Raw genomic sequence first — 12,842 nt, forward strand, 5'->3', positions numbered from 1 at the left:
AGTACATCATCCCCACACTGAACGGCTAATAAGTTGTGACAGTATTAACAGATTCAAGGGCAGCATGAGCACCCAGCAGACCGTCTACCTAGAAACCCTAAAACTTCTGTTTGTAATAATATTGTCATTGTAATAACAGTTTAAATATTGTCACGTAGACAACGATTCCATGAAAAGAATTTTATGGAAATCTGCCTAATAGCGGACACAGGGACAACAACATAAACTGCTCGTGCTGTGAGATTAATAGCCTGACTCTAACAGTCCATTTGAGAGGAACAAAGCACGCTGGCGACGGCTTGTTTGCTACAATCATTGCTTTATGCTCCTATGAAATGAACACTTTTGGATACATAGACATGATAGAAATGATGTCATTAGCAAATGATGATACTCAAACCTATTGCATCTTAAACTGACTTTTAGAATTTTGAGGTGCCACATCAGGCCTTGTGTTTCTCTACCAGACTGGACGCACTGATTCAAGATGGATGAGATGAGCTCTAACGGACCTGATTATCAGATACTATGAACGAGCACAGGTAAAACTGAATGTCAATACTCTAAGCACAAGATCTTCATTCAGCCATACAGGAGAACTTTCTCAGAGGCTCAGTGGTAGAGCTTTTCTCTGTTTGTATCCTTCCTCGATACTTTGCCAGTGGACTTTCCGCGGTCCTTAAGTCGTCTGTCCTTTTTATTGTCGATTCCGTTTGTACAAAGTAGAGAGAATCAACCATGACATGACGTGGAACATTTGTGCTGACAAAACGGCACTTTGTGGCCTTTGTTTTTCATTATATGGGTTATTTGTTTCGTTGATTATAGTTTGAATTATTTCTGGTCTTGTATTTAAAGTGAAATTCTGTATTTTAGATGTTTTTTGTTGGTTTCGCACTTCTAGTTTTAAATAGGGCTGTCAATCGGTTAAACATTTTAATCGAATGAATTACGATATGCTGATTAATTAATCGAATTAATAGCATACTGTGTATTTCCATGTGTGCTGAGAAATTTTAAATTCATTAATTGTTTACAAATACAACATTGTTGTGGCATGGCAGCGTTAAGAATTTACAAAAAGTAATTTATATATTGTCAATAAGTCAAGTATATTGTTTCTTTCCATATCATTGAACATAAGCGCTCAGTCCATAATTCATTTTGCAATTGATTTGTCAATCAGGAGACAGAAGTCTTTTCATTGTGTTTATTTTATTATTGCTTATTTTAATCACACTAAATCAACATATCACGTTGACAGCCCTAGTTATTCAAAAATCTCCTCTTTTTCACATTCACCTCACAAAATACCTTTTAAAAACAGCAGCAAGATGTAATGACAAGAACCAACATGTTGATGAGGAGTATTCGGAAATAAACTTTTCTTACTGAACGCTTTTTTGTATTGTATCAATTTTTTGGCTTTTTTAATATACAGTATGTCTGTATTTTCTCTTGTTTCTCTCTTCTTAGCTAGTTAATGTTTGCATATGTTTAAAGAATGAATGATACCTGAATCTACAGCCAAGTGATCTAATCTGATCTATCTCCGTCTTCCTGCTCAACGTCATCAGATGAATTCATGTTCACGACTGAGCTGCACTGATTCAGAACATCTTATTTGAGCTCTGTTGGCTCTCGGAGTGCTGTATTGATCTCGATAAATGCCACATTTGTTCTCTTCCTTCTGTTTCCCCCATAGGCCTGGCCTTTCACTCACTCACTCCCAGCTCATGTTCAAGACATATAAAGTGCCGGAGGCTTTTGTGCTTTTGCATTTGCAAGTGTTCAGAAATTCAGCACTACCTGAACTCAGCTAATTGTGTGCCTACAGGTATGCATTCATCTCTGAGAGCTGAAGCGGAGAATTTTTGTATGGCTACTGAGGAGGTGTCTAAATTTAAGACCCAGCTTGAGCTGCAGCTCTGTTTGGTGCAGCTGAAACCACAATTGGCATACGAAACACTTGCAAAACAAAAGACTTGGACATGTCTGCATATATCTGCTTGGATTTAGATTTGAAAACATTATCTAACCATTTGTTCAAACTCTACAAAACAGATATGAAGTCATTATAGACCTTATTGTGAGCAGCGCCATGACGGGTATGAAAGCGAGGCAGTGAGGGATAGACTTATACCGTGTTTTCAATGGCATTTGCAGTAAAAAGCTGTATAATTTTCCACAGCTCATGTTGTCTGGGGTTTTTTAGTCTACTGAAATTTCTTAGAAAGATATTTTTGCAGTGTTTCATCAGCAGAACAATCCAAAAACACATTAAATAACAGTACAACCCACTGAAGATATGCATCCCTCACAGGCTCGCTTTCATTCCCGTTAAAAATCAAAGATGGTGCTGCTGTGAATAAAGTCTATTAGACTTCTGGAAAAACTTGAATTTCACATATTAATTCACATCCTGCTCTCAATCACTCAATCATGTCCTGCTCTCAAAGTTTCTTAAATGCATCAGAATAGAAAAAAATTACACAAATTCCCCAAAAGTTCTAAACACGACAATCTACAGTCACATATAATAACAGCACAGCGTTTCACAATCATAAGCAGACTCGCCTCCTCAGAAACCAATTGTCTGTGCAGGAGTGAGCTTTAATTATGCTATTCACGCATGTATTTTCCAAGGAGGTGCATAATTAAGGGTCAAGGTTTGGCTGGTTAGTATGACACAGTTAGCCCTTGCTGGTAGATGCTGTAACTACATCATTCTGGGGGGTAAAAGCCTCAAGGTTTGTCATTTGAATAATTTTAAAGTGAATATTCTGAAACGGTGTGTCACATTTATTGGGCTCAATACAGTTTAGCCCTTATGGACTTGACAGAGCTTCACACATTGTTTGCTTTTCCACAGCCTTCCTAGTTAGCTAAAACTTGCTTTACCACTTCTGTTGCAGGGTGAATTTAGCATCCCCAAAATTCCCATCCATTTCCTTTTAAAATCAAATGTGAGATCATGTTTAAATCGTAAATATCATTTAGGTGGATATGTTTGAAACACACTTATCATTGTCAAAGAAGTTAGGGTAAGTAATTTTCGGAGTGGCTAGCAATAGCAAGTTAGCTTTGAAAGCATGAGATCCCACCCTCACTTCAGAGCGTCTCCAAAGCCACGCCTTTTTCAAATCACATGAATGCACAGCAGAGTTTTCAATGGTTAAACTACCTCATGTTTCAAAGCACATAACATTTCAATAATAATGAATTTCGGTTGCAGTGCGCGCTGACTGACGTCTGTCTAACTCTCCATAGCATGAAACGGGGCAGGGTGCGTGCATATATATATATATATATATATATATATATATATATATATATATATATATATATATTCAACTATTTAAAAGCCAAACTCAGTATTATCATTGTATAGTTTTATTAGATTGGACATTTTTATAAGATTTTATTTTTAGCTCTAATGCAAGTGATAGCTATGGAAGCTTGTTTCCACCACAAAATAAAACATTTTAAAAGATAATTGCGAGTTTACATCTCGCAATTCTGACTTTATTTCTCAGAATTGCGAGATATAAAGTCAGAATTGCGTGAAATAAAGTCAGAATTCGGACTTTTTTTCTCGCAATTGCGACTTTAAATCACGCAATTCTGACTTTATAACACGCAATTGCGAGTTTATATCTCGCAATTCTGACATCTTTTCTCAGAATTGTGAGATATAAAGTCCAATTCTAAGGAAAAAAGAATTATTTTTTTTTTTACCTCAGAATAGTTTATATTTCACAATTCTGACTTTATAACACGCAATTGCGACTTTATATAGTGCAATTCTGACTTTATATCTCCCAATTGCGACTTTATTTCTCAGAATTGCGACTTTATATCACGCAATTGCGACTTTATTTCCCAGAATTGCGACTTTATAACACGCAATTCTGACTTTATATCTCGAAATTGTGAGAAAAAAAGTCACAATTCTGACTTGATATAGCCTATCGCAATTGTGAGAAAAAAAGTCCGAATTCTGACTTGATATAGCCTATCGCAATTGTGAGAAAAAAAAGTCAGAATTGTGAGATAAAAAGTCGCAATTGTTATTATTTATTTATTATTCATTGGCGGAAACAAGCTTCCATAGATAGCAACATATCATGGCTTGAAAACCATTTTTAAATGTCTATATTACAAAGGTTGCAACACAGGGCTGTTATAAGCCAGTCTGATGCCTCACTCAGAACTTCATCATTCTGTAAGCAAAACCTCACCCCACCATACCCCCTCAGTTCTCCTAAAACGGTTACCATGCCAACCCATGCAATTCCATGCCTTAACTTGGGAAAGAGCCTCAGTGTTACCAACTTCTGTCCGTAAGCTGTTTTTCATGTCATTTCTCCCTCTCGCATATTCAAACAAGCAGATTTGCCTTCAGATCATTTGAGCTAAGTGAAAACAAAAACATGAATGCTAACATCAAAGTGTCCAACTTCAGCGTGTTTAGTAGCAATGATCACTCATGGATGCATAGCGTTTAAAGATACAAGACTTGATTATCTAACCCAAGAGCTGCATGCGATTCATAAGGGAGGGTTTATGCATAATAAAGTCACCTATACAGACATCAGACCTCCAATGGATGACAAGCACACTGAGGTCTGATATCTAACGACCATAATTTGTCAAGTGCCCTTGTCATTAATGATGTTAATTCATGTTGATTGACATTGCCATCTGACCTGCTAATAATAACCTCATCCAGTGCTGTTCTGTTATTGAAATTATGTTTGCTATACCTATCTGTCCTATAAAAGAGTAGATGTCATCTGTGCATCTGTCTGTGTGGCAGTATGATTTGTTTTTCAGAGCTCGTGTGGGAGGCTGCAAGCAAGAGTAGTGCTGCGTTTTGAATGATCATGGTAATTAGTGCAACGCACACACTGAACAAAAGCCATCTTGAAAATAGAGCATGCACCGACAAATTAAAGCAGTGTATTACTATGAGTGACGTGTGTTTTTCATTCTCTATCTCTGCATGGCTAATCTGACATTTGATCTTTTACTGCATGAGCATTAATAGATGGACAGGAGAGAAAAGGTATGATGGGACCACGCCAACAACTATGTCACAGGATTGCGTTGTTTGTCAAAGAGGAGAAATAAAATGACAGGTTTATAGGCTCAAGCATCTATCATTTGGAGTATTGATTTGACAGACTCTACAGCTGAAGAATGAAACTGAACTGACGTTGGCCCTTTTAACTCAAACAGCATAAACATAGCTTGTTTATCCCCGGTCTGGATTCTAATGAATTTAAAATGTTTTTCAGCACCTTCTTTTATTCATGTAATCAGACTAAACATTCTGTTTAGATGGAGCCGCAGAGCAGAACAAAACCCTATTCCACCCCACGTGACCTTTAAAATAGATAGTTTAAAGATGATCTCTCAACAACAAGACCATTTTATCACCTGGTTTGACTTTAGATGATTTTGTCTTCGACAGGAGTTGAATAGCAAAGCTGAAGCTGTGTTTTCTGTCATTTAGTCTGCAGTGACATCAGCTGGGCATTTACAGAATTGACCATAATATTTTGTCCTTTTTTTTTTCCTTCTTTTTTTGCATTTTGCAACTGGGAATGTTGTTGTCTTGTCTTGTGTTGTCTTGTGTTGTGTTAAAAAACACCTTGTGAAATTCAGTGGAACATGAGGTTATCATGTAGCCAGTGTCTAGGGACTTTTGTATGAGCACACTTGCTCTAGGTAACCAGTCTCCAGGCGGTCTGCAATGGCCCCATGTGCTCTATTTAAAAAGAAGAAGATTTTGACACACCAGAGGCAACAGAAACTGCCTACAAATCTCATTCTAACAGGTTACACCAATCGTGTTGCTGAAATGTTGGAGGGACAACGAGTGTCTAAATTGATTTACTTGTAGTACAACAACCAGTGATCAAGCATATTACGATCCTTCTCTAAACGGAATGAGGAACATTGCAAAACAACAAACAACATATCAAATAGCAAAGAGAGAGATTAAAGTTTTATGAGTTTAGGCCATGCAGTGATCAAAATATAGTAAGCCCGCTAAACTGTCTCTTTAATATATAAACAACACTTCACTGTGAACATAAGAATGTCTTTCTTCATCTCTGCTCAAACCCGTTATAAGCCAAACTGGTTCTCCAGCTTTAAGGGAGAAACTTCTTATGTCAGCCAACACCATCACCACCACAGTATCAGGTGTCTGCAGGTAAGTGTATTATAGGATAGGCTATTATATATAAGGGAATGTATGATTACAACAACATTGAGATGAAAGGTTAAATTAATTAATGATGAATGAATGAATGAATGAATTCAAAACACAGGCCAATAATCTCAATTTAATATCTATTATTTACCTACAATCATTTTTTACATTGTAAAATGTAGGCAGCTCGTGACAAAACATGATGTCTTCCCCCTATATCAATATTAATGTCATGTTTAAATAGGAAGTTGTACGTGTTTGAGTTCCGTTTATTGTATTACAAGGAGGGTTATTACTGAGTACTCCTGTTGACAAGCCTCGTGCGTTATTACGTGAGACGAGGCGCTGCTCGGGCGTGGCAGTAGATACCTGTTTTGCTCGTGTCCGTGCGCGCGCATCTCAGGTGTCATATCTTCCATGAATTTGAACGCACGCGGATGGTAGCGATGCGAAAAGTTTATTCTGGCGAAATAAAATGAACCGAGGCGAAATACGAAAGAAATATATTCCTTTCGTAGTTTATTCTGATACGAAATGATGGTTTTGTTTTGTTTTTAAATGGCTTAATTTCGATAAGTTTTAACCCGTCGTTTAAATGAGCAATACAATGAAAGACATACACCTGCCATCCGATTCATGTATCAATGGTAAGAGAGTTTGTTGTTTGTTTAGTAACTACCGTAAAGTAATATAACTTAAATTGCAAAAATTGCATGCAGGGTATGTGTGATTGCATATTGTTAGAGCTCAAAGCTGCTTTGGTGACACTTTACAATATTGTTCTATCATTAATGAATAACTGCGCAGGAACAAACGAGTAAAGCACTATTAAGTTACTATTATTAACTAACAAGAAACTCTGATTAACAAATTAGTAAGTAATAGTGCTTAGTTGAATGTGGTTAGCTAATCAATAATAGGCTACTATTTTTTGTGATACATCCCTGAAAACTAGCTAAGAACTATTACAGGTTTATAATTAATGTGAATAATTACTAATTACTAAGTCCTTCAGAAGGATTTGCTTATTATTTGGATCAGTACTCTAAAGTAGAAAAACATGATAAATCTGACTGAAGTCATTGTAAACTGTTGAGGTTTTTGTAAGATTTTGGATAGTAATGACACAAGTGTTACTACATCCTTCTAAAGGAACTATTAATTATCATGGTTTTAAAGTGAAGACCATGGTAACCCGCTAGTAATGACTCAAGTGTTACCAAATCCATTGGTAATTACTATCCAAAAACTTGCAATGACTTCAGTCAATATTAGGGAGTTAACACGCTTTTCACTTTACAGTACTGATCCAAATAAAAGGATTTGGTAATACATGAGTCATTACTAGTAGGTTACCATGACCTTCACTTTAGAATTAATTATACATTATGCATTATTCATGTTAATTATGAACCTGTATATTAGTAGTCCTCTGGGAGGTATGAAAAACTAATAGTGAACTAACTCGTTCAACTAAGCACTATTACTTACTAATCCGTTAATCAGAGTTTCTTGTTAGTTGATAGCAGTTACTAGAGTGTTAATATTGCATTTCTCATTTGTTCCTGTGTAGTTTTTGATTAATGTTGGAACAATATTCTAAAGTGTTACCGCTGAATGACATCCTCTTTATTATGATATCACTTGTTTAAAGGACAAACATTCTTTATTGCATGTATGATGTCAGCCTTTCACTTAATGACAGATGATTGTTTACGCCCGGAAATTTGGTTGCATTGTTAATCATTAAAACACCACGTAAACACAGTCTTTAAAAAAGTGCTTTAGAAATGTAGATGCTTTAGAAATCAGATGATGATGATTATTGTTGTCATTAAAGTAGCTGTTGTCATGGGTTGAGTTGCTGCAATGAAGTGCATAACGATAAGGATATAATAAAAAACTCTTAAATACTCGAAAAAATAAGGAATAAGGTCTCAGGAATTACAATACAACCACATAGAACATTAATGAGAATGAGAAACAAACAAACCAAACAAACCAAAACAAGACCTAAACGTGACGGTTGTGTATGTTGTACTATTTTGTGTAGCTGTTGTTAGATCCTTTATTAACCTGAATAAAAATCTAATGAAAACTCTGTAATTTTCAACCTACTAAATGTAAATAGGCTAAATTAAAAATATATATATTTTTACATATATACATACATACATACACTTTAAAATGTGAAATAAAAATGAACAAAATGACAAACTGTAGTACGTTCATTACCCTATTTTGCCATGCTGTCAAGGACAAAATGCTGTTGTTTGAGCAATGTTGATTTAGCTGTTTCATGTCACATGTCATTGAAAAATCAATTTAGCCTATTGTTGTAACATTCAGTTCCTCTTTCTTCTTTTGATCAGGTTCAGTAATAAGGATCTTCTGTCCCACGTCTGCTTCTGTTTGTGTGTTTGACCCGGGTGTTGGCAACACGTCTTTTAGTGTTGACAACTCCAATAAAAACTCTACAGTCAACGCAGCAGTTCTTGCCATTGACAAATGGAACAACTTCAATTTCTGGATGGGCTTGACACTGGCCGTGCTCTCAGCTTTCCTCATAGGTGGAAGTATTATCCTGAAAAAGAAAGCATTGCTGCGTTTGGCCGGAACTGGGGAGACGAGAGCAGGTCAGGTCATTTACATCAGTATTTACATAATACAAAGACATTAAAAGCTCCATCAAATTCGGACAAAATGAAGCTTGTTTGATGTTTATGCTTCAATGTTCAGACCGTTAGAGTGACCAATTATGTATATGAGGGTTATTTGGTTTAATGCCAATTATTTTACTTGACTGAATAGCAATTGCGAAATTGGTTGAAACCGGTTCCTTCTTTGTTTGTGCTTAGCCAATACTCAGAGAATTACCAGCAGGCTCTGTTTCATGATCCTTAATAAATGTTTTTTGATGCCTGTTCAGCTGAAGGAGGTCATGGGTACCTGAAGGACTGGATGTGGTGGGGAGGCCTTTTGACAAGTAAGTCCAATGCAAAGCAACTGTGAATCATCATCCTTTCATGATTTCTGACAGACTCAGTTAACATCCTGCTTTTCTTTTGAAGTGGGTGGAGGTGAAGCAGCAAACTTCACAGCGTACATGTTTGCTCCAGCCACAGTGGTGACCCCTTTAGGAGCTCTCAGTGTTCTTATCAGGTAACGGCACACCCATATTTACACTCGCCAACAGACCGTGTAGATAATGGTAAACATCCTGAAGTGCAATATTTTTTGTGCAATTCATTCAAATTTAGCTGAGCTAGGGCCCAGCTGAGACCCAAGTCATGCGCTTGTGGGATTTGGGAGTTATGAATATTGAATGTAATTTTTCAACATTTTGGGGCTAAAATAAGATAGTTTCATATTTTCATATTGTCTTCGAAACATCGCTTTTGTTTTCAATTTGGGGTCTGTAAGAATTTGTCATATTTTTTGAAAGAAGCATCTTATGCTCATAAAGGCTGCATTTATTTGATCAAAAATACAGTAAAAAAGTAATATAGTGAGTTATTATTACAATATGAAATATATTATAATGTTTTCTATTTGAATATATTTAAAAATGTAATTTATTCTGATGGCAAAGCTGAATTTTCAGCATTTTCCTTCAGATTTGCTGCTCAAGAAACATTTCTTATTATTATTATCAATGTTGAAAACAGTTGTGCTGCTTAATATTTTTGTGAAAACCGTGATTTTTTCTTTGATAAATAGAAAGTTCAAAACAGCAGCATTTATCAAAATCTTCGGTAAAATAATAATAATCTTCACTGTCGCTTGTGAAAAAAACATTTAAAGGGGACATATCATGCCAAATGCACTTTTTTAGCCCTTAAATGCATTTTGTTGTATATTTGGAGTGTTTAGAAGTACAGAAAATATGAAATTATTCTCTTCAGGTGCTTCGTTGATATCTTTATAATCTGTTTTGGTCATATTTTTCAACCTGTTCCGATTTTTCTGTTATCTATGACGTTTTTTGAACTATTACGTCACAGTATTTGCAGCGGAACTGCCAAATAAGGACATTGACTTCCGGCCCAACACTTCGAGCAATCCGCCATTTTTATTTCTCGCTGCAATTTTGTAGTCCAAGCTAAAGGATGCAGAAGTTACGAGAGGGTAAGTTAAAATGTTCGGTTGTTGGATGTAGTAACCCACACGCTTCATTACACCGTCTAATGTAGATGAACTGCCGCGCTTGTGACAAGGGCGCATGTTTAACTGAAAGAACGAGCAGAGAGAGAGACCCGGTCGCGCGCGCGCTCTCTCTCTTCGGAGCCAGGCGAAAGTGTAAACAAGACATCACCGTCTCCAAACTAGACGCTGTCTTGCTCTCTCTCCCTCGCACATATTAATCGAAATAAATCGTCACGGTGGTAAAGGTCGGAAGACCAAAGTTTCATGTGTAAATACAGTACACACCAGTGCGATACATCCATATGAAGACGTTGTTCTACAGGTTCGTCGTCTTCATTTTCATCTCGCTCCCGCTCCGACTCTGGCTCGAACATTTAAGGCTGGCTGGACAAGTCTTCCGTTGTTGACATTTTGTTAATAATGTGTGAATAAAAAGTTTCTGTGCTGCTAGATAATCGTATCTCTGCTATCAAACTACAAAAATGGCCGAACGGGGTGGAGTTGAACCTCTGCAACCTGGAGAGGGGGCGGGGTATGAAGTGTGTCAATTGTATTTAAAGAGACCGCACCAAAACGAGTTGCTCTCAGACACACATCAGAAAAGGGGGCCTGTGGAGCTATAATAATGAAGAATTCAGACCCAAGCATTGCAGTTCCGCTTTATATAGACTACAAATGTATGATTTATATGTAAAAAGGAACAATTTAAAAGCATGATATGTCTCCTTTAAGGGTTAACAGATTCAGAGGTCCAACTGATGGCAAATATCATTTTAACAGATACTATCTATATGTGTTTAAAGAACATGTCAATTGACTATGTCAATAACAAACAGTCAGTTCATCATGAGATTATTATAAACATATACTAAGAATATCTCATGCACTGATCTTTTACCTACTGAAGTCACAAGATCATAGTTGAATCCCTCGAATGTCCCTCTCTCAGTGTGAGTGAATTCTACTAATGGCCTTTTGTGTTTCTTTCTGGTGTTTTCATTGGGACTAAATGGAAAGGTATTAATGTTAATGTTTATTTACTCTCTTCAGTGCAGTGCTGTCCTCCCACTTGTTCGGAGAAACAATGAATCTGCTAGGAAAACTTGGCTGCATGCTCAGCATACTGGGAAGCACTATAATGGTCATACACGCACCTGAAGAAGAAGAAGTGACGACGCTTACAGAAATGACAGCGAAACTGCTAGATCCTGGTTAGTGTTACGATACCTTTAGTTACTGAACCGAAAACACATTGTCATGTGTATAACAACGGCTTTTTCTGCTTCTCCTGAAGGTTTTCTGGTGTTTGCCAGCATCCTGCTGGTCGCCTGTACGATCCTAATCTTCTACGTCTCTCCTCGCTTCGGTCAATCCAACATATTAGTCTACATCAGCATCTGCTCTCTGCTCGGAGCGTTCACCGTGTCCTCGGTCAAGGGCCTCGGCATTGCGATCCGCACCATGTTCTCCGACCTTTCGGTGGTCCGTCACCCTCTCACCTGGATTCTTTTGCTGACTTTAATCGGATCCATCGTCATCCAGATCAACTATCTGAATAAGTCGCTAGACACCTTCAATACGCTCTTGGTGTACCCCATCTACTACGTCTTCTTCACCACCGTGGTCCTGAGCACCTCTGTGATTCTGTTTAAAGAGTGGGGAGCCATGTCAGGAGTGGATGTGGTGGGCACCATCGGGGGCTTCTTGGTGATCGTGGTCGGGGTGAGCATGCTGCACCTCTTCAAAGACTTGAACATATGTTTTGAAGATCTGAGGAGCAATCTCTGTCAGCCGAGCCCGTCGAAGAGGGAGGACAAGCACATCCTCATAGAGAACATAGACATCCTGCCGCCCATGAGAGAGGAAGGGCCCAGAGTCTTCATCATCAGCTGAGATTGTATCAAATATTTTTGGAATATGCAGTTTAGTAATATCCTCACTGTTTCAATCGTTCATTTCCTCTGCTGAAGGCTGTTATACCATGACACAGTAGTTTGGATTGGCTGCTGCCGAGTACAGTGATGACGCAGACATTTTCTTCAAAAAAATATATTATTTTGCTGTTGTGATTGAATGAATTTGGAAATATTTAAAGATTGAAACAGCATATACAGAACATGACGCAGCAGATTTTATTGTAGTTTGGCTTGAAAGAAGGTGTAAAGTAAAAAAAAAGATTATTGAATGTTTTGGCTAATTTGATAATGCTTTTTTGCTTCTACTATAAAGCAGTATCACATTCAGCGCCTGACTTTCCATATTATATTTATTCAGATTTGAAAACAGACTTGTGAGTTATTTGACATCGGATAGCTCCAAACATCAAGAGAGACAAGTTGAGAAGACTGTATTTACCTTTTAAATCATTGACCTGAAGAGCACTGGGTCAAATGACTCTGTCAACAGAACTGGAGCCTGTGTGACAGTTGGCGTCTGTGTCTCTAAAGTACCATTTGGTTTGAACTGAAAAGAT

The 12,842-nt window shown here is 37.3% G+C and overlaps 1 protein-coding gene across 1 annotated transcript; it reads left to right on the forward strand.

Moving 5' to 3' along the window:
* The first annotated feature begins 6,631 nt into the window (after window positions 1–6,631).
* Window positions 6,632–12,648, forward strand: nipal4 (NIPA like domain containing 4). Its single transcript, XM_084387285.1, has 6 exons — window positions 6,632–6,870; window positions 8,596–8,859; window positions 9,153–9,209; window positions 9,295–9,385; window positions 11,420–11,580; window positions 11,664–12,648. The coding sequence occupies exons 1-6, from the start codon at window positions 6,819–6,821 to the stop codon at window positions 12,260–12,262; spliced, it is 1,224 nt and encodes a 407-aa protein (XP_084243411.1). The 5' UTR covers window positions 6,632–6,818; the 3' UTR covers window positions 12,263–12,648.
* The last annotated feature ends 194 nt before the right edge of the window (window positions 12,649–12,842 follow it).

Source organism: Rutilus rutilus, assembly GCF_951802725.1.
Source record: "Rutilus rutilus genome assembly, chromosome: 18".
Taxonomy (NCBI): Eukaryota; Metazoa; Chordata; class Actinopteri; order Cypriniformes; family Leuciscidae; genus Rutilus; species Rutilus rutilus.